Source organism: Salmo trutta, unplaced genomic scaffold (assembly GCF_901001165.1).
Source record: "Salmo trutta unplaced genomic scaffold, fSalTru1.1, whole genome shotgun sequence".
Taxonomy (NCBI): Eukaryota; Metazoa; Chordata; class Actinopteri; order Salmoniformes; family Salmonidae; genus Salmo; species Salmo trutta.
In genome coordinates this window covers 1-19,529 of record NW_021822602.1, presented here as the reverse complement: position 1 = coordinate 19,529, position 19,529 = coordinate 1, and the positions used below count along the sequence as shown (strand labels likewise).

The window sequence follows — 19,529 nt, the reverse complement described above, 5'->3', positions numbered from 1 at the left end:
AATAAAATACCAAATACCAAACATGGAGGAAATGTAGTCTATTTCAGAAGAGCGGAATAACATACTGTAACGGCCCCAGTGCGGATCTAGGATCAGATCCTCCCCCTGTCCATGTAACAGTATTCACTATGATGTAAACATCTGATTCTGTAACAGCTCTCCTTCTCTGAGACTCTTTGTGCCCTGGATACTCCGTGTATATACGGGTCCAGGGATGACCTACTAATATTAGCTTTGTAGCTAACTGTGAAATTACTGCTCTGGATTTAGTTAAATGTACAAACTTTCTAGCTGGATACTAGCTTCATATCTACAGTAACAGTGAAATACTGACCTGTCCTTCTACGATCCATTTGGAGATGACCGTCTTCCCATCGCTGCCGGGGCGGAACCTTAGTGTGGCGGAGCGAGGGCTGATGTTGGAGATGACCAGGTTAGAAGGCACACCAGGAAGCTCTGAGACACAGACACAACAACAGGTTAGAGGACACACCAGGAAGCTCTGAGACACAGACACAACAACAGGTTAGAGGACACACCAGGAAGCTCTGAGACACAGACACAACAACAGGTTAGAGGACACACCAGGAAGCTCTGAGACACAGACACAACAACAGGTTAGAGGGACACACCAGGAAGCTCTGAGACACAGACACAACAACAGGTTAGAGGACACACCAGGAAGCTCTGAGACACAGACACAACAACAGGTTAGAGGACACACCAGGAAGCGCTGAGACACAGACACAACAACAGGTTAGAGGACACACCAGGAAGCTCTGAGACACAGACACAACAACAGGTTAGAGGACACACCAGGAAGCTCTGAGACACAGACACAACAACAGGTTAGAGGACACACCAGGAAGCTCTGAGACACAGACACAACAACAGGTTAGAGGACACACCAGGAAGCTCTGGACACAGACACAACAACAGGTTAGAGGACACACCAGGAAGCTCTGAGACACAGACACAACAACAGGTTAGAGGACACACCAGGAAGCTCTGAGACACAGACACAACAACAGGTTAGAGGACACACCAGGAAGCTCTGAGACACAGACACAACAACAGGTTAGAGGACACACCAGGAAGCTCTGAGACACAGACACAACAACAGGTTAGAGGACACACCAGGAAGCTCTCTCTTTCTCCTTATCTCTACAAACCTCACTCTCTTTCTTTCTCTGTCTCTCTCCGAACTTCTCTCTCTTTCTCTCTCTGACTCTCTCTTTCTCTGTCTCTCTCAGACTCTCTCTTTCTCTCTGTCTCTCGCCAAACCGCTCTCTCTCTGTCTTTCTTTCTGCCTCAATCTTTTCTATTGTTCTTTTCTCTCTAATGACTTAGCTATTTGTGGTTAATAAGGGTGATAATGACTTAGCTATTTGTGGTTAGTAAGGGTAATAATGACTTAGCTATTTGTGGTTAATCAGGGTAATAATGACTTAGCTATTTGTGGTTACTCAGCGTGATAATGACTTAGCTATTTGTGGTTAATAAGGGTAATAATGACTTAGCTATTTGTGGTTAATAAGGGTTAATAATGACTTAGCTATTTGTGGTTAATAAGGGTAATAATGACTTAGCTATTTGTGGTTAATAAGGGTAATAATGACTTAGCTATTTGTGGTTAATAAGGGGTGATAATGACTTAGCTATTTGTGGTTAATAAGGGTAATAATGACTTAGCTATTTGTGGTTAATCAGGGTGATAATGACTTAGCTATTTGTGGTTAATCAGGGTGATAATGACTTACTTAGCTATTTGTGGTTAATCAGGGTGATAATGACTTACTTAGCTATTTGTGGTTAATAAGGGTAATAATGACTTAGCTATTTGTGGTTAATAAGGGTTAATAATGACTTAGCTATTTGTGGTTAATAAGGGTAATAATGACTTAGCTATTTGTGGTTAATCAGGGTGATAATGACTTAGCTATTTGTGGTTAATCAGGGTGATAATGACTTACTTAGCTATTTGTGGTTAATCAGGGTGATAATGACTTAGCTATTTGTGGTTAATCAGGGTGATAATGACTTAGCTATTTGTGGTTAATCAGGGTGATAATGACTGCAACTTGGCCTTTGTCCAACGTCTTCCTCTCTCTCGCGCAGACACACAGACACAGAGACACACAGACACAGAGACACACAGACACACAGACACAGAGACACACAGACACACAGACACACAGACAGAGACACACAGACACAGAGACACACAGACACAGAGACACACAGACACAGAGACACACAGACACAGAGACACACAGACACACAGACTGTTTGTCTAAGCTGTTCTACATGATTGTGACTCCAGTGTGTGTGTGTGTGTGTGTGTGTGTGTGTGTGTGTGTGTGTGTGTGTGTGTGTGTGTGTTTTGAATCATGGCCGGTGCAGTAACAGCCACTTATCAGTGGAGGTAAAGCTAATGGCATATTCTGAGCTCCTCACTCTCTTTCTGTGATGCTGTGGACGTCTCATATATATGATGGAATGTGATGATGATGATGAGGATGTGTGTTGTCTGACCTGGCGGGACTCCAGAGGAGATGGTGGAGGTGGTGACCACGCCTCTTCCTGCCGCTGTCATGGCAGCGACCTCCAGGGTGTATGATGTCATAGAGGTCAAGCTGGTGACCTTGTATTGAAGGGTAGAGTTAGAGAGAGGTCGCTCCTCACAGGACGCATTGATCCCCGACCCCGAAACACACCACAATATCACATAACCTAGAGAGAGAGAGCGAGAGAGAGACAGACAGAGACAATTGTCAATGATCAATGTAATCATATTGTCACGACTTCTGCCGAAGTCGATGCCCCTCATTGCTCGGGTGGTGCTCGGCGTCACCGGTCTTCTAGCCATCATTGATCAGTTTTTCATTTTCCATTGGTTTTGTCTTGTCTTCCATCACACCTGTTTCCAATCCCATTAATCATGTTGTGTATTTAACCCTCTGTTTCCCCTCATGTCCTTGTCGGTGATTGTTTGTATGTTATGTTACGTGGGTTTGTGTTTCGGTGTGCGACGGGTATTCTTTACCCAGTTTATTTTGTACTTTGGTTATGGAGTATGTTTTTTATTAAATACTCCATATTTAACCAACTTGGTTTCTCCTGCGCCTGAATTCCCTGCCACCTACATACACAAATATTACATTTACATTTTAGTCATTTAGCAAACGCTCTTATCCAGAGCGACTTACAGTAGTGAATGCATACATTTCATTTCCTACATTTTTTTTGTACTGGACCCCCGTGGGAATCTAACCCACAACCCTGGCGTTGTAAACACCATGCTGGCGTTGTAAACACCATGCTGGCGTTGCAAACACCATGCTCTACCAACTGAGCCACAGGGTGTATGACACGTATGTTCCACACGCCAATAAAGCCCTTCAATTTAATTGAGAGAGAGAATTAGGCCGATACCCACTAATTATCAATTCTGCAGAGAAGAATTGGAGAAGAGTCCCCTAAGCATGCTGGTCCTGGGGCTCTGTTCACAAACACAAACAGACGTCACAGAGCCCCAGGACAGCAACACAATTAGACCCAACCAAATCAATGGAAAACAAAAAGATAATTACTTGACACATTGGCTCTCAAGAGAAGACAGGCTATGTGCAACACTGTCCACACAATGAGGTGGAAACTGAGCTGCACTTCTTAACCTCCTGCCAAATGTATGACCATATTAGAGACACATATTTCCCTCAGATCACACAGACCCACAAAGAATTTGAAAACAAACCCGATGTTGATAAACTCCCATATCTACTGGTTAACCTGTTGTCACAAGTAAAGGTCAACCAGTGAAGAACAAACAACACTGTAAATACAACCCTTATGTGTGTTTATTTATTTATATTTAATTTTTTGTACTTTAACTATTTGCACATCGTTACAATACTGTACATATAAATAATATGACATTAGACTTGTCTTTATTCTTTTGGAACTTCTGTGAGTTTGACGTTTACTGTTACAAATGTTTTATTGATTATTTCACTTTTGTTTGTTATCTACTTCACTTGCTTTTGCAATGTAAACATATGTTTCCCATGTGAATAAAGCCTTAAATTGAATTGAATTGGGAGAGAGATGGACAGATGGAGAAGTTATACACACACAAACACACCCACTAACCTTTTCACAAGCCCTGAAAATATATCTACTCACATCCACACACTCACTCATCACACCATCCGTGTGTGTGTGTGTGTGTGTGTGTGTGTGTGTGTGTGTGTGTGTGTGTGTGTGTGTGTGTGTGCGTGCGTGCGTGCGTGCGTGCGTGCGTGCGTGCGTGCGTGCGTGCGTGCGTGCGTGCGTGCGTGCGTGCGTGTGTGTGTGTGTGTGTGTGTGTGAGGGATAGTTAATGTGAAGAGAAGCAGCAGGGCTGTCATACAGAGCATAACAACAGACGAAACATCACTACTTCACTGAGAGAGGACAGAGTAGACTACGTTTCACTAATTATTGTTCTAGAGCTAACTATTTTAGTGTTAAGGTTCTAGAGCTAACTACTTTAGTGTTCTAGTTCTAGAGCTAAGTACTTTAGTGTTCTAGAGCTAAGTCATTTCGTGTTCTAGTTCTAGAGCTAAGTACTTTAGTGTTCTAGTTCTAGAACTAACTACTTTAGTGTTCTAGAGCTAAATAATTTTGTGTTCTAGTTCTAGAGCTAACTACTTTAGTGTTCTAGTTCTAGAGCTAACTACTTTAGTGTTCTAGAGCTAAGTAATTTCGTGTTCTAGTTCTAGAGCTAAGTACTTTAGTATTCTTGAGCTAAGTACTTTAGTATTCTAGAGCTAACTACTTTACTGTTCTAGTTCTAGAGCTAAGTACTTTAGTGTTCTAGTTCTAGAGCTAAGTACTTTAGTATTCTAGAGCTAAGTACTTTAGTGTTCTAGTTCTAGAGCTAAGTACTTTAGTATTCTAGAGCTAACTACTTTAATGTTCTAGTTCTACAGCTAAGTACTTTAGTGTTCTAGTTCTAGAGCTAAGTACTTTAGTATTCTAGAGCTAAGTACTTTAGTGTTCTAGTTCTAGAGCTAAGTACTTTAGTGTTCTAGAGCTAGAGCTAAGTACTTTAGTGTTCTAGAGCAAAGTACTTTAGTGTTCTAGTTCTAGAGCTAAGTACTTTAGTGTTCTAGAGCTAGCTACTTTAGTGTTCTAGTTCTAGAGCTAAGTAATTTTGTGTTCTAGTTCTAGAGCTAAGTACTTTAGTGTTCTAGTTCTAGAGCTAAGTACTTTAGTGTTCTAGAGCTAAGTAATTTAGTGTTCTAGTTCTAGAGCTAAGTACTTTAGTGTTCTAGTTCTAGAGCTAACTACTTTAGTGTTCTAGTTCTAGAGCTAAGTACTTTAGTGTTCTAGAGCTAAGTAATTTAGTGTTCCAGTGTTGTTATTCATTCATCTGTGTTGTTATTCATTCATCTGTGTTGTTATTCATTCATCTGTGTTGCAGCTCTCGCGCCGCGGTCCGCAAATGTAAGTTGTGGTTACTTTTTTCCTGTGGGAAACACTCATTTGTTGCTATTTGTTGACTACTAGGAGTACAGTAATACTTCTGGCATTTCTGGAAAGCTCCAATTCTACCCTTATCAAGGAAACCACTGTTATCTACCCCCCTTGACAGTTATAATGGGGAGAAAATCAGAGCTGTACATTGTTTAACCTGTAGCCAAGGCTTTGTAGCCTATATGGTTAATTATGTCTGGTATTGGTTACTATCTGACACAATATCAATGTTGCCAGACAAGGTATACGAGGGGACAGTAGGCATAGATGGACAAGACTATCTGAATGTGCACATGATGGAAGATAGAGGTCTGATATAAGTTAGAGGTCTGATATAAGATATAAGTTAGAGGTCTGATATAAGTTAGAGGTCTGATATAAGTTAGAGGTCTGATATAAGATATAAGTTAGAGGTCTGATATAAGTTAGAGGTCTGATATTAGTTAGAGGTCTGATATAAGTTAGAGGTCTGATATAAGATATAAGTTAGAGGTCTGATATAAGTTAGAGGTCTGATATTAGTTAGAGGTCTGATATAAGATATAAGTTAGAGGTCTGATATAAGTTAGAGGTCTGATATAAGTTAGAGGTCTGATATAAGTTAGAGGTCTGATATAAGATATAAGTTAGAGGTCTGATATTAGTTAGAGGTCTGATATAAGTTAGAGGTCTGATATAAGATATAAGTTAGAGGTCTGATATAAGTTAGAGGTCTGATATAAGTTAGAGGTCTGATATAAGATATAAGTTAGAGGTCTGATAAAGTTAGAGGTTGATATAAGTTAGAGGTCTGATATAAGATATAAGTTAGAGGTCTGATATAAGTTAGAGGTCTGATATAAGTTAGAGGTCTGTCTGATATAAGTTAGAGGTCTGATATAAGTTAGAGGTCTGATATAAGTTAGAGGTCTGATATAAGTTAGAGGTCTGACTATCAGTTAGAGGTCTTGATATAAGTTAGAGGTCTGATATAATATATAAGTTAGAGGTCTGATATAAGTTCGAGGTCTGATATAAGTTGAGGTCTGATATAGTTAGAGGGTATGATATTAGTTAGAGGTCTGGTATAAGTTAGAGGTCTGATATAAGTTAGAGGTCTGATATAAGTTAGAGGTCTGATATAAGTCAGAGGTCTGATATAAGTTAGAGGTCTGATATAAGTTAGAGGTCTGATATAAGTTAGAGGTCTGATATTAGTTAGAGTGTTGATATAAGTTAGAGGTCTGATATAAGTTAGAGGTCTGATATAAATTAGGGTCTGATATTAGTTAGAGGTCTGATATAAGTTAGAGGTCTGATATAAGTTAGAGGTCTGATATAAGATATAAGTTAGAGGTCTGATATTAGTTAGAGGTCTGATATTAGTTAGAGGTCTGATATAAGATATAAGTTAGAGGTCTGATATAAGTTAGAGGTCTGATATAAGATATAAGTTAGAGGTCTGATATTAGTTAGAGGTCTGATATAATATATAAGTTAGAGGTCTGATATTAGTTAGAGGTATGATATAAGATATAAGTTAGAGGTCTGATGTAAGTTAGAGGTCTGATATTAGTTAGAGGTCTGATATAAGTTAGAGGTCTGATATAAGATAGAGGTCTGATATTAGTTAGAGGTCTGATATTAGTTAGAGGTCTGATATAAGTTAGAGGTTGGTATAAGTTAGAGGTATGATATAAGTTAGAGGTCTGATATAAGGTATAAGTTAGAGGTTCTGATATAAGTTAGAGGTCTGATAATAGGTTATAAGTTAGAGGTCTGATATAAGTTAGAGGTTCTGATATTAGTTAGAGGTCTGCTATTAGTTTAGAGGTCTGATATAAGATATAAGTTAGAGGTCTGATATAAGTTAGAGGTCTGATATTAGTTAGAGGTCTGATATAAGTTAGAGGTCTGATATTAGTTAGAGGTCTGATATAAGTTAGAGGTCTGATATAAGTTAGAGGTCTGATATAAGATATAGTTAGAGGTCTGATATAAGTTAGAGGTCTGATATTAGTTAGAGGTCTGATATAAGATATAAGTTAGAGGTCTGATATAAGTTAGAGGTCTGATATTAGTTAGAGGTCTGATATAAGTTAGAGGTCTGATATAAGTTAGAGGTCTGATATAAGTTAGAGGTCTGATATAAGTTAGAGGTCTGATATAAGTTAGAGGTCTGATATAAGTTAGAGGTCTGATATTAGTTAGAGGTCTGATATAAGATATAAGTTAGAGGTCTGATATAAGATATAAGTTAGAGGTCTGATATAAGATATTAGTTAGAGGTCTGATATAAGTTAGAGGTCTGATATTAGTTAGAGGTCTGATATAAGTTAGAGGTCTGATATAAGTTAGAGGTCTGATATAAGGTATAAGTTAGAGGTCTGATATAAGTTAGAGGTCTGATATTAGTTAGAGGTCTGATATAAGATATAAGTTAGAGGTCTGATATAAGTCAGAGGTCTGATATTAGTTAGAGGTCTGATATAAGATATAAGTTAGAGGTCTGATATAAGTTAGAGGTCTGATATAAGTTAGAGGTCTGATATAAGTTAGAGGTCTGATATTAGTTAGAGGTCTGATATAAGTTAGAGGTCTGATATAAGTTAGAGGTCTGATATAAGTTAGAGGTCTGATATAAGTTAGAGGTCTGATATAAGTTAGAGGTCTGATATTAGTTACAGGTCTGATATAAGTTAGAGGTCTGATATTAGTTAGAGGTCTGATATTAGTTAGAGGTCTGATATTAGTTAGAGGTCTGATATTAGTTAGAGGTCTGATATAAGTTAGAGGTCTGATATAAGTTAGAGGTCTGATTTAAGTTAGAGGTCTGATATAAGTTAGAGGTCTGATATAAATTAGAGGTCTGATATAAGATATAAGTTAGAGGTCTGATATAAGTTAGAGGTCTGATATAAGTTAGAGGTCTGATATAAGTTAGAGGTTGATATAAGTTTAGAAGGTTCTGATATAGTTAGAGGTCTGATATAAGTTAGAGGTCTGATATAAGTAGAGTAGAGGTCTGATATAAGTTAGAGGTCTGATATAAGTTAGGAGTTAGAGGTCTGATATAAGTTAGAGGTCTGATATAAGTTAGAGGTCTGATATAAGTTAGAGGTCTGATATAAGTTAGAGGTCTGATATAAGATATAAGTTAGAGGTCTGATATAAGTTAGAGGTCTGATATAAGTTAGAGGTCTGATATAAGTTAGAGGTCTGATATAAATTAGAGGTCTGATATTAGTTAGAGGTCTGATATAAGTTAGAGGTCTGATATAAGTTAGAGGTCTGATATAAGATATAAGTTAGAGGTCTGATATTAGTTAGAGGTCTGATATAAGTTAGAGGTCTGATATAAGATAGAGGTCTGATATTAGTTAGAGGTCTGATATTAGTTAGAGGTCTGATATAAGTTAGAGGTCTGGTATAAGTTAGAGGTCTGATATAAGTTAGAGGTCTGATATAAGGTATAAGTTAGAGGTCTGATATAAGTTAGAGGTCTGATATAAGGTATAAGTTAGAGGTCTGATATAAGTTAGAGGTCTGATATTAGTTAGAGGTCTGATATTAGTTAGAGGTCTGATATAAGATATAAGTTAGAGGTCTGATATAAGTTAGAGGTCTGATATTAGTTAGAGGTCTGATATAAGTTAGAGGTCTGATATTAGTTAGAGGTCTGATATAAGTTAGAGGTCTGATATAAGTTAGAGGTCTGATATAAGATATAAGTTAGAGGTCTGATATAAGTTAGAGGTCTGATATTAGTTAGAGGTCTGATATAAGATATAAGTTAGAGGTCTGATATAAGTTAGAGGTCTGATATTAGTTAGAGGTCTGATATAAGTTAGAGGTCTGATATAAGTTAGAGGTCTGATATAAGTTAGAGGTCTGATATAAGTTAGAGGTCTGATATAAGTTAGAGGTCTGATATAAGTTAGAGGTCTGATATAAGTTAGAGGTCTGATATAAGATATAAGTTAGAGGTCTGATATAAGATATTAGTTAGAGGTCTGATATAAGTTAGAGGTCTGATATTAGTTAGAGGTCTGATATAAGTTAGAGGTCTGATATAAGTTAGAGGTCTGATATAAGGTATAAGTTAGAGGTCTGATATAAGTTAGAGGTCTGATATTAGTTAGAGGTCTGATATAAGATATAAGTTAGAGGTCTGATATAAGTCAGAGGTCTGATATTAGTTAGAGGTCTGATATAAGATATAAGTTAGAGGTCTGATATAAGTTAGAGGTCTGATATAAGTTAGAGGTCTGATATAAGTTAGAGGTCTGATATAAGTTAGAGGTCTGATATTAGTTAGAGGTCTGATATAAGTTAGAGGTCTGATATAAGTTAGAGGTCTGATATAAGTTAGAGGTCTGATATAAGTTAGAGGTCTGATATAAGTTAGAGGTCTGATATTAGTTAGAGGTCTGATATAAGTTAGAGGTCTGATATTAGTTAGAGATCTGATATTAGTTAGAGGTCTGATATTAGTTAGAGGTCTGATATTAGTTAGAGGTCTGATATAAGTTAGAGGTCTGATATAAGTTAGAGGTCTGATTTAAGTTAGAGGTCTGATATAAGTTAGAGGTCTGATATAAATTAGAGGTCTGATATAAGATATAAGTTAGAGGTCTGATATAAGTTAGAGGTCTGATATAAGTTAGAGGTCTGATATAAGTTAGAGGTCTGATATAAGTTAGAGGTCTGATATTAGTTAGAGGTCTGATATAAGTTAGAGGTCTGATATAAGTTAGAGGTCTGATATAAGTTAGAGGTCTGATATAAGTTAGGAGTTAGAGGTCTGATATAAGTTAGAGGTCTGATATAAGTTAGAGGTCTGATATAAGTTAGAGGTCTGATATAAGTTAGAGGTCTGATATAAGATATAAGTTAGAGGTCTGATATAAGTTAGAGGTCTGATATAAGTTAGAGGTCTGATATAAGTTAGAGGTCTGATATAAATTAGAGGTCTGATATTAGTTAGAGGTCTGATATAAGTTAGAGGTCTGATATAAGTTAGAGGTCTGATATAAGATATAAGTTAGAGGTCTGATATTAGTTAGAGGTCTGATATTAGTTAGAGGTCTGATATAAGTTAGAGGTCTGATATAAGTTAGAGGTCTGATATAAGATATAAGTTAGAGGTCTGATATAAGTTAGAGGTCTGATATAAGATATAAGTTAGAGGTCTGATATAAGTTAGAGGTCTGATATAAGTTAGAGGTCTGATATAAGTCAGAGGTCTGATATAAGTTAGAGGTCTGATATAAGTTAGAGGTCTGATATAAATTAGAGGTCTGATATTAGTTAGAGGTCTGATATAAGTTAGAGGTCTGATATAAGTTAGAGGTCTGATATTAGTTAGAGGTCTGATATAAGTTAGAGATCTGATATTAGTTAGAGGTCTGATATTAGTTAGAGGTCTGATATAAGATATAAGTTAGAGGTCTGATATAAGATATAAGTTAGAGGTCTAAGAGAGGTCTGATATAAGATATAAGTTAGAGGTCTGATATAAGTTAGAGATCTGATATTAGTTAGAGGTCTGATATAAGTTAGAGGTCTGATATAAGATAGAGGTCTGATATTAGTTAGAGGTCTGATATTAGTTAGAGGTCTGATATAAGTTAGAGGTCTGATATAAGTTAGAGGTCTGATATAAGTTAGAGGTCTGATATAAGTTAGAGGTCTGATATAAGTTAGAGGTCTGATATAAGTTAGAGGTCTGATATAAGTTAGAGGTCTGATATAAGTTAGAGGTCTGATATATGTTAGAGGTCTGATATAAGTTAGAGGTCTGATATAAGATTAAGTTAGAGGTCTGATATATATAAGTTGAGGTCTGATATAAGATATAAGTAGAGGTCTGTATAAGTTAGAGGTCTGGTATAAGATATAAGTTAGAGGTCTGATATAGTTAGAGTCTGATATAAGTTAGAGGTCTGATATAAGTTAGAGTCTGATATATGTTAGAGGTCTGATATAAGTTAGAGGTCTGATATAAGTTAGAGGTCTGATATAAGTTAGAGGTCTGATATAAGTTAGAGGTCTGATATAAGATATAAGTTAGAGGTCTGATATAAGTTAGAGGTCTGATATATGTTAGAGGTCTGATATAAGTTAGAGGTCTGATATAAGATATAAGTTAGAGGTCTGATATAAGTTAGAGGTCTGATATATGTTAGAGGTCTGATATAAGTTAGAGGTCTGATATAAGTTAGAGGTCTGATATAAGTTAGAGGTCTGATATAAGTTAGAGGTCTGATATAAGATAGTTAGAGGTCTGATATAAGTCAGAGGTCTGATATAAGTTAGAGGTCTGATATAAGTTAGAGGTCTGATATAAGTTAGAGGTCTGATATAAGTTAGAGGTCTGATATAAGATATAAGTTAGAGGTCTGATATAAGTTAGAGGTCTGATATATGTTAGAGGTCTGATATAAGTTAGAGGTCTGATATAAGTTAGAGGTCTGATATAAGTTAGAGGTCTGATATTAGTTAGAGGTCTGATATTAGTTAGAGGTCTGATATAAGTTAGAGGTCTGATATAAGTTAGAGGTCTGATATTAGTTAGAGGTCTGATATAAGTTAGAGGTCTGATATAAGATATAAGTTAGAGATCTGATAAGTTAGAGGTCTGATATAAGATATAAGTTAGAGATCTGATATAAGTTAGAGGTCTGATATAAGTTAGAGGTCTGATATTAGTTAGAGGTCTGATATAAGTCAGAGGTCTGATATAAGTTAGAGGTCTGATATAAGTTAGAGGTCTGATATAAGTTAGAGGTCTGATATATGTTAGAGGTCTGATATAAGTTAGAGGTCTGATATAAGATATAAGTTAGAGGTCTGATATAAGATATAAGTTAGAGGTCTGATATAAGATATAAGTTAGAGGTCTGATATAAGTTAGAGGTCTGGTATAAGATATAAGTTAGAGGTCTGATATTAGTTAGAGGTCTGATATAAGTTAGAGGTCTGATATAAGTTAGAGGTCTGATATATGTTAGAGGTCTGATATAAGTTAGAGGTCTGATATAAGTTAGAGGTCTGATATAAGTTAGAGGTCTGATATAAGTTAGAGGTCTGATATAAGATATAAGTTAGAGGTCTGATATAAGTTAGAGGTCTGATATATGTTAGAGGTCTGATATAAGTTAGAGGTCTGATATAAGATATAAGTTAGAGGTCTGATATAAGTTAGAGGTCTGATATATGTTAGAGGTCTGATATAAGTTAGAGGTCTGATATAAGTTAGAGGTCTGATATAAGTTAGAGGTCTGATATAAGTTAGAGGTCTGATATAAGATATAAGTTAGAGGTCTGATATAAGTCAGAGGTCTGATATAAGTTAGAGGTCTGATATAAGTTAGAGGTCTGATATAAGTTAGAGGTCTGATATAAGTTAGAGGTCTGATATAAGATATAAGTTAGAGGTCTGATATATGTTAGAGGTCTGATATAAGTTAGAGGTCTGATATAAGTTAGAGGTCTGATATAAGTTAGAGGTCTGATATTAGTTAGAGGTCTGATATTAGTTAGAGGTCTGATATAAGTTAGAGGTCTGATATAAGTTAGAGGTCTGATATTAGTTAGAGGTCTGATATAAGTTAGAGGTCTGATATAAGATATAAGTTAGAGATCTGATATAAGTTAGAGGTCTGATATAAGATATAAGTTAGAGATCTGATATAAGTTAGAGGTCTGATATAAGTTAGAGGTCTGATATTAGTTAGAGGTCTGATATAAGTCAGAGGTCTGATATAAGTTAGAGGTCTGATATTAGTTAGAGGTCTGATATTAGTTAGAGGTCTGATATAAGTTAGAGGTCTGATATAAGTTAGAGGTCTGATATAAGATATAAGTTAGAGGTCTGATATTAGTTAGAGGTCTGATATAAGTTAGAGGTCTGATATAAGTTAGAGGTCTGATATAAGTTAGAGGTCTGGTATAAGTTAGAGGTCTGATATAAGTTAGGAGTTAGAGGTCTGATATAAGTTAGAGGTCTGATATAAGTTAGAGGTCTGATATAAGTTAGAGGTCTGATATAAGTTAGAGGTCTGATATAAGTTAGAGGTCTGATATTAGTTAGAGGTCTGATATAAGTTAGAGGTCTGATATTAGTTAGAGGTCTGATATAAGTTAGAGGTCTGTCATATTAGTTAGAGGTCTGATATAAGTTAGAGGTCTGATATAAGTTAGAGGTCTGATATACGTTAGAGGTCTGATATAAGATATTAATTAGAGGTCTGATATCAGTAGAGGTCTGATCATAGTTAGAGGTCTGATTAAGTATAGAGGTCTGATATAAGTTAGAGGTCTGATATAAGTAGAGGTATGTATAGTTAGAGGTCTGATATAATGTTAGAGGTCTGATATAAGTTAGAGGTCTGATCTAAGTAGAGGTCTTATATAAGATATAAGTTAGAGGTCTGATATAAGTTAGAGGTCTGATATAGGTTCGAGGAGGTCTGATATTAGGTAGAGGTCTGATATAAGTTAGAGGTCTGATATAAGTTAAGGCTGATATAAGATATAGTTAGAGGTCTGATATAAGTTAGAGGTCTGATATTAGTTAGAGGTCTGATATAAGTTAGAGGTCTGATATAAGTTAGAGGTCTGATATTAGTTAGAGGTCTGATATAAGTTAGAGGTCTGATATATGTTAGAGGTCTGATATAAGATATAAGTTAGAGGTCTGATATAAGATATAAGTTAGAGGTCTGATATTAGTTAGAGGTCTGATATAAGATATAAGTTAGAGGTCTGATATAAGTTAGAGGTCTGATATTAGTTAGAGGTCTGATATAAGTTAGAGGTCTGATATAAGTCAGAGGTCTGATATAAGTTAAAGGTCTGATATAAGTCAGAGGTCTGATATTAGTCAGAGGTCTGATATAAGTTAGAGGTCTGATATTAGTTAGAGGTCTGATATTAGTTAGAGGTCTGATATAAGTTAGAGGTCTGATATAAGTTAGAGGTCTGATATAAGATATAAGTTAGAGGTCTGATATAAGATATAAGTTAGAGGTCTGATATTAGTTAGAGGTCTGATATAAGATATAAGTTAGAGGTCTGATATAAGTTAGAGGTCTGATATAAGTTAGAGGTCTGATATAAGTTAGAGGTCTGATATAAGTTAGAGGTCTGATATAAGTTAGAGGTCTGATATAAGTTAGAGGTCTGATATAAGTTAGAGGTCTGATATAAGTTAGAGGTCTGATATAAATTAGAGGTCTGATATAAGATATAAGTTAGAGGTCTGATATAAGTTAGAGGTCTGATATAAGTTAGAGGTCTGATATAAATTAGGAGTTAGAGGTCTGATGGAAGTTAGAGGAAGCTTAAATATTCATGATTTAATAAAACAATACACTGACTATTATGTTGTAGTTCTAGAGCAGTTTAGAGTTCTAGTGTTGTAGTTCTAGAGCAGTTTAGAGTTCTAGTGTTGTAGTTCTAGAGCAAAGTAGAGTTCCATTGTTCTTCTTCTCGACCAGAGTAGAGTTCCATTGTTCTTCTTCTCGACCAGAGTAGAGTTCCAGTGTTCTTGTTCTAGACCCGAGTAGAGTTCTGGTGTTGTAGTTCTACCGCAGGGTAGAGTTCTAGTGTTATAGTTCTAGAGACAGGTTCTAATGTTCTAGTGTTCTAGTTCCAGAGCAGAGTAGAGTTGTAGTGATGTAGTTCTAGTGGAGAGTAGAGTTCTAGTGATCCAGTTCTAGAGCTGACTAGAGTCCTAGTGCTGTAGTTCTACAGTAAACCAGGTAAGAGTTCTAGTGTTCTAGTTCTAGAGCAGAGTAGTGTTCCAATTTTCTCGTTCTAGACGAGAGTAGAGTTCTAGTGTTGTAGTTCTAGAGTAGAATAGAGTTCTAGTGTTGTAGTTCTAGAGTAGAATAAGGTTCTAGTGTTGTAGTTCTAGAGCAAAGTAGAGTTCTAGTGTTGTAGTTCTAGAGTAGAATAGAGTTTTAGTGGTGTAGTTCTAGAGTAAAGTAGAATTCTAGTTCTAGAATAGAATAGCGTTTTAGTGGTGTAGTTCTAGAGTAAATTACAGTTCCGGTGTTCTAGATCTAGAACAGAGTAGAGTCCTAGTATAACAGTATAGCTTCCGTCCCTTTCCTCGCCCCTACCTGGGCTCGAACCAGAGACCCTCTGCACACATAGACAACAGCCACCGTCGAAGCATCGTTACCCATCGCTCCACAAAAGCCACAGCTCTTGCAGAGCAAGGGGAACAACTACTTCAAGGTCTCAGAGCGAGTGACGTCACCGATTGAAACGCTATTAGCGCGCACCCCGCTAACTAGCTAGCCATTTCACATCGGTTACACTAGTGCTGTAGTTCTACAGTAAACCAGGTAAGAGTTCTAGTGTAGTGTTCTAGTTCTAGAGCAGAGTATTGTTCCAGTGTTCTAGTTCTTGAGCAGAGTAGAGGTATAGGCTCTATTTTCGGCGGGTGCAAACGTTAGTTTGCAATTTCATCATGTAAAAACTGGTGCACTGGTATTTTCCTGCTGTAACGGCAGGTTCTGCAATTTACCTGTCAGCTCGCTTGCGCTGAGGTGGGTGGGGTGGCAATATTTGAGGTGTGTCCTTAAAAACAAGTGCAGCGGTGATCATTTCATGAAGCGTCAATGGCAAGTTATTTAAAACCCACAAAAAGCAGGTCTTAACGGTGACACAGTTGATGATGGCGTTTAATGTGAAGCACAGCCTATACACAGTTGATGATTGTGTGTATTGTGAAGCACAGCCTATACACAGTTGATGATTTGTGTATTTTGAAGCACAGCCTATACACAGTTGATGATTGTGTGTATTGTGAAGAACAGCCTATACACAGTTGATGATTGTGTGTATTGTGAAGAACAGCCTATACACAGTTGATGATTGTGTGTATTGTGAAGCACAGCCTATACACAGTTGATGATGGCGTGTATTGTGAAGCACAGCCTATACACAGTTGATGATGGCGTGTATTGTGAAGTACAGCCTATACACAGTTGATGATGGCGTGTATTGTGAAGCACAGCCTATACACAGTTGATGATTGTGTGTATTGTGAAGCACAGCCTATACACAGTTGATGATGGTGTGTATTGTGAAGCACAGCCTATACACAGTTGATGATGGCGTGTATTGTGAAGCACAGCCTATACACAGTTGATGATGGCGTGTATTGTGAAGCACAGCCTATACACAGTTGATGATGGCGTGTATTGTGAAGCGCAGCCTATACACAGTTGATGATGGCGTGTATTGTGAAGCACAGCCTATACACAGTTGATGATTGTGTGTATTGTGAAGAACAGCCTATACACAGTTGATGATTGTGTGTATTGTGAAGCACAGCCTATACACAGTTGATGATGGTGTGTATTGTGAAGCACAGCCTATACACAGTTGATGATGGTGTGTATTGTGAAGCACAGCCTATACACAGTGCCCATGGAAGGAGAGACGTGTATTTTATGATGATTCATCTCCTATTTAGAAACACAAAATAAATATTGGTTTCTTGCCATTTCGCTTAATTGGATTAAGGGGGTTTTAAATGGTCTTCTGAGAGCAGCTTTGACACATCATTTTGCCTTTTCATTATTCACAAGTCACATACCTGCATTTCACTTGTTCAAGTAGGCTATCCATCCCCCTTTTCAAAGAGCGCCCCTTGTCCAATAACCAAAGACAGGCTCGTCCAAACTCAGTCCTTCTATAATGCCATATCAACAGAGGATTGTTTTGAGAATCTGCCTCACATAGGCAACGCTACAACTGACAGCAGCCTAGTACGTTGTATAGACATTGTATAGACGTTCTATTGTATAGACGTTGTATAGACGTTGTATAGATGTTGTATTGTATAGACGTTGTATAGACGTTATTCATAAACACATTTAGGCCTACGTGAGCACACAGTGCCATGGAACGAGAAAATACATTTAGTTCTAGAGCAGAGTTCTAGTGTTGTAGTTCTAGTGTATAGTTCTAGTGTTGTAGTTCTAGTGTATAGTTCTAGTGTTGTAGTTCTAGAGTACAGTTCTGGGTGTTGTAGTTCTAGAGTATAGTTCTAGTGTTGTAGTTCTAGAGTATAGTTCTAGTGTTGTAGTTCTAGAGTATAGTTCTAGTGTTGTGGTTCTAGAGTATAGTTCTAGTGTTGTAGTTCTAGAGTATAGTTCTAGTGCTGTAGTTCTAGAGTATAGTTCTAGTGTTGTAGTTCTAGAGTATAGTTCTAGTGTTGTAGTTCTAGAGCAGAGTTCTAGTGTTGTAGTTCTAGAGTATAGTTCTAGTGTTGTAGTTCTAGAGTATAGTTCTAGTGTTGTAGTTCTAGAGTATAGTTCTAGTGTTGTAGTTCTAGAGTATAGTTCTAGTGTTGTGGTTCTAGAGTATAGTTCTAGTGTTGTGGTTCTAGAGTATAGTTCTAGTGTTGTGGTTCTAGAGTATAGTTCTAGTGTTGTAGTACTAGAGCAGAGTTCTAGTGTTGTAGTTCTAGAGTTTAGTTATCGTGTTGTAGTTCTAGAGCAGAGTTCTAGTGTTGTAGTTCTAGAGTACAGTTCTGGTGTTGTAGTTCTAGAGCAGAGTTCTAGTGTTGTAGTTCTAGAGCAGAGTTCTAGTGTTGTAGTTCTAGAGCAGAGTTCTAGTGTTGTAGTTCTAGAGTATAGTTCTAGTGTTGTAGTTCTAGAGTATAGTTCTAGTGTTGTAGTTCTAGAGTATAGTTCTAGTGTTGTAGTTCTAGAGCAGAGTTCTAGTGTTGTGGTTCTAGAATATAATTCTTGTGTTGTAGTTCTAGAGTATAGCTCTAGTGTTGTAGTTCTAGAGCAGAGTTCTAGTGTTGTAGTTCTAGAGTATAGTTATCGTGTTGTAGTTCTAGAGCAGAGTTCTAGTGTTGTAGTTCTAGAGCAGAGTTCTAGTGTTGTAGTTCTAGAGCAGAGTTCTAGTGTTGTAGTTCTAGAGCAGAGTTCTAGTGTTGTAGTTCTAGAGTACAGTTCTGGTGTTGTAGTTCTAGAGTATAGTTCTAGTGTTGTAGTTCTAGAGTATAGTTCTAGTGTTGTAGTTCTAGAGTATAATTCTAGTGTTGTAGTTCTAGAGAAGGGTTCTAGTGTTGTAGTTCTAGAGTATAGTTCTAGTGTTGTAGTTCTAGAGTATAGTTCTAGTGTTGTAGTTCTAGAGCAGAGTTCTAGTGTTGTAGTTCTAGAGAAGGGTTCTAGTGTTGTAGTTCTAGAGTATAGTTCTAGTGTTGTAGTTCTAGAGCAGAGTTCTAGTGTTGTAGTTCTAGAGTATAGTTCTAGTGTTGTAGTTCTAGAGAAGGGTTCTAGAGTACCAGTGTTCCATCTCACCTGTGATGATGCCGTTCTTGTCTTTAGGCTCTGCCCAGCTCACTCTCAGAGACGTGTCCAGGATCTCAGTGAAGCTCAAGTGACCCACCGGACCTGGTGCTGTACACACACATGCACGCACACCCAATCAATATCTATTGTACATGAATTATACCCACCGTTAACCCTGATACACACCCTACACCCAATCAATATCTATTGTACAATACCCCAATCCCAGAGAGGGAGAGAGAAGGGGGGAGAGAAGGGCGATAGAGGGAGAGAGAAGGGGGGAGAGAGGGAGAGAGAAGTGTGTGTGTGTGTGTGCGTACTGTCTTCGTGTGTCTGTAGCAGTATGGGAGGGCTCTTGGGTCCATCGCCGGGCGTGGTGAAGCAGAGGGCGGAGCCTAGATACCAGGTGTACTTCATGAGTCCAACAACCAATCCGGTGAGGCGGGAACCGGGGTAGTCGGGGGTGATGGTCACTATGGTTACAGCTTCGGGGGAGTGCTCCGGCCAGACTAGCAACTGAATGAGAGAGAGGGGAAGATAGAGGGGAGAGAGGAGAGAGAGGGGAGAGAGAGGGGAGGAGAGAGAGAGGAGGAGAGAGAAAGGGGAGAGGGGAGAGAGAGAATAGAGAAGAGAGAGGAAAGAGAGGAAAGAGAGAGGGGAGAAAGAGGGGAGAGAGGAGAGAGAGGGGAGAGAGAGGGGGAG

At 37.5% G+C, this 19,529-nt stretch overlaps 1 protein-coding gene across 1 annotated transcript; it reads right to left on the bottom strand.

Moving 5' to 3' along the window:
• Window positions 1-308: 308 nt before the first annotated feature.
• On the bottom strand, window positions 309-19,343 carry LOC115182918 (protein sidekick-1-like; the record flags this gene model as incomplete). The annotated part of the gene is made up of 4 exons (XM_029744273.1): window positions 309-456; window positions 2,536-2,733; window positions 18,837-18,935; window positions 19,148-19,343. Coding segments are annotated over 4 exons (639 nt in total), but the record flags the coding sequence as incomplete, so codon positions are not given.
• Between the last annotated feature and the right edge of the window lie 186 nt (window positions 19,344-19,529).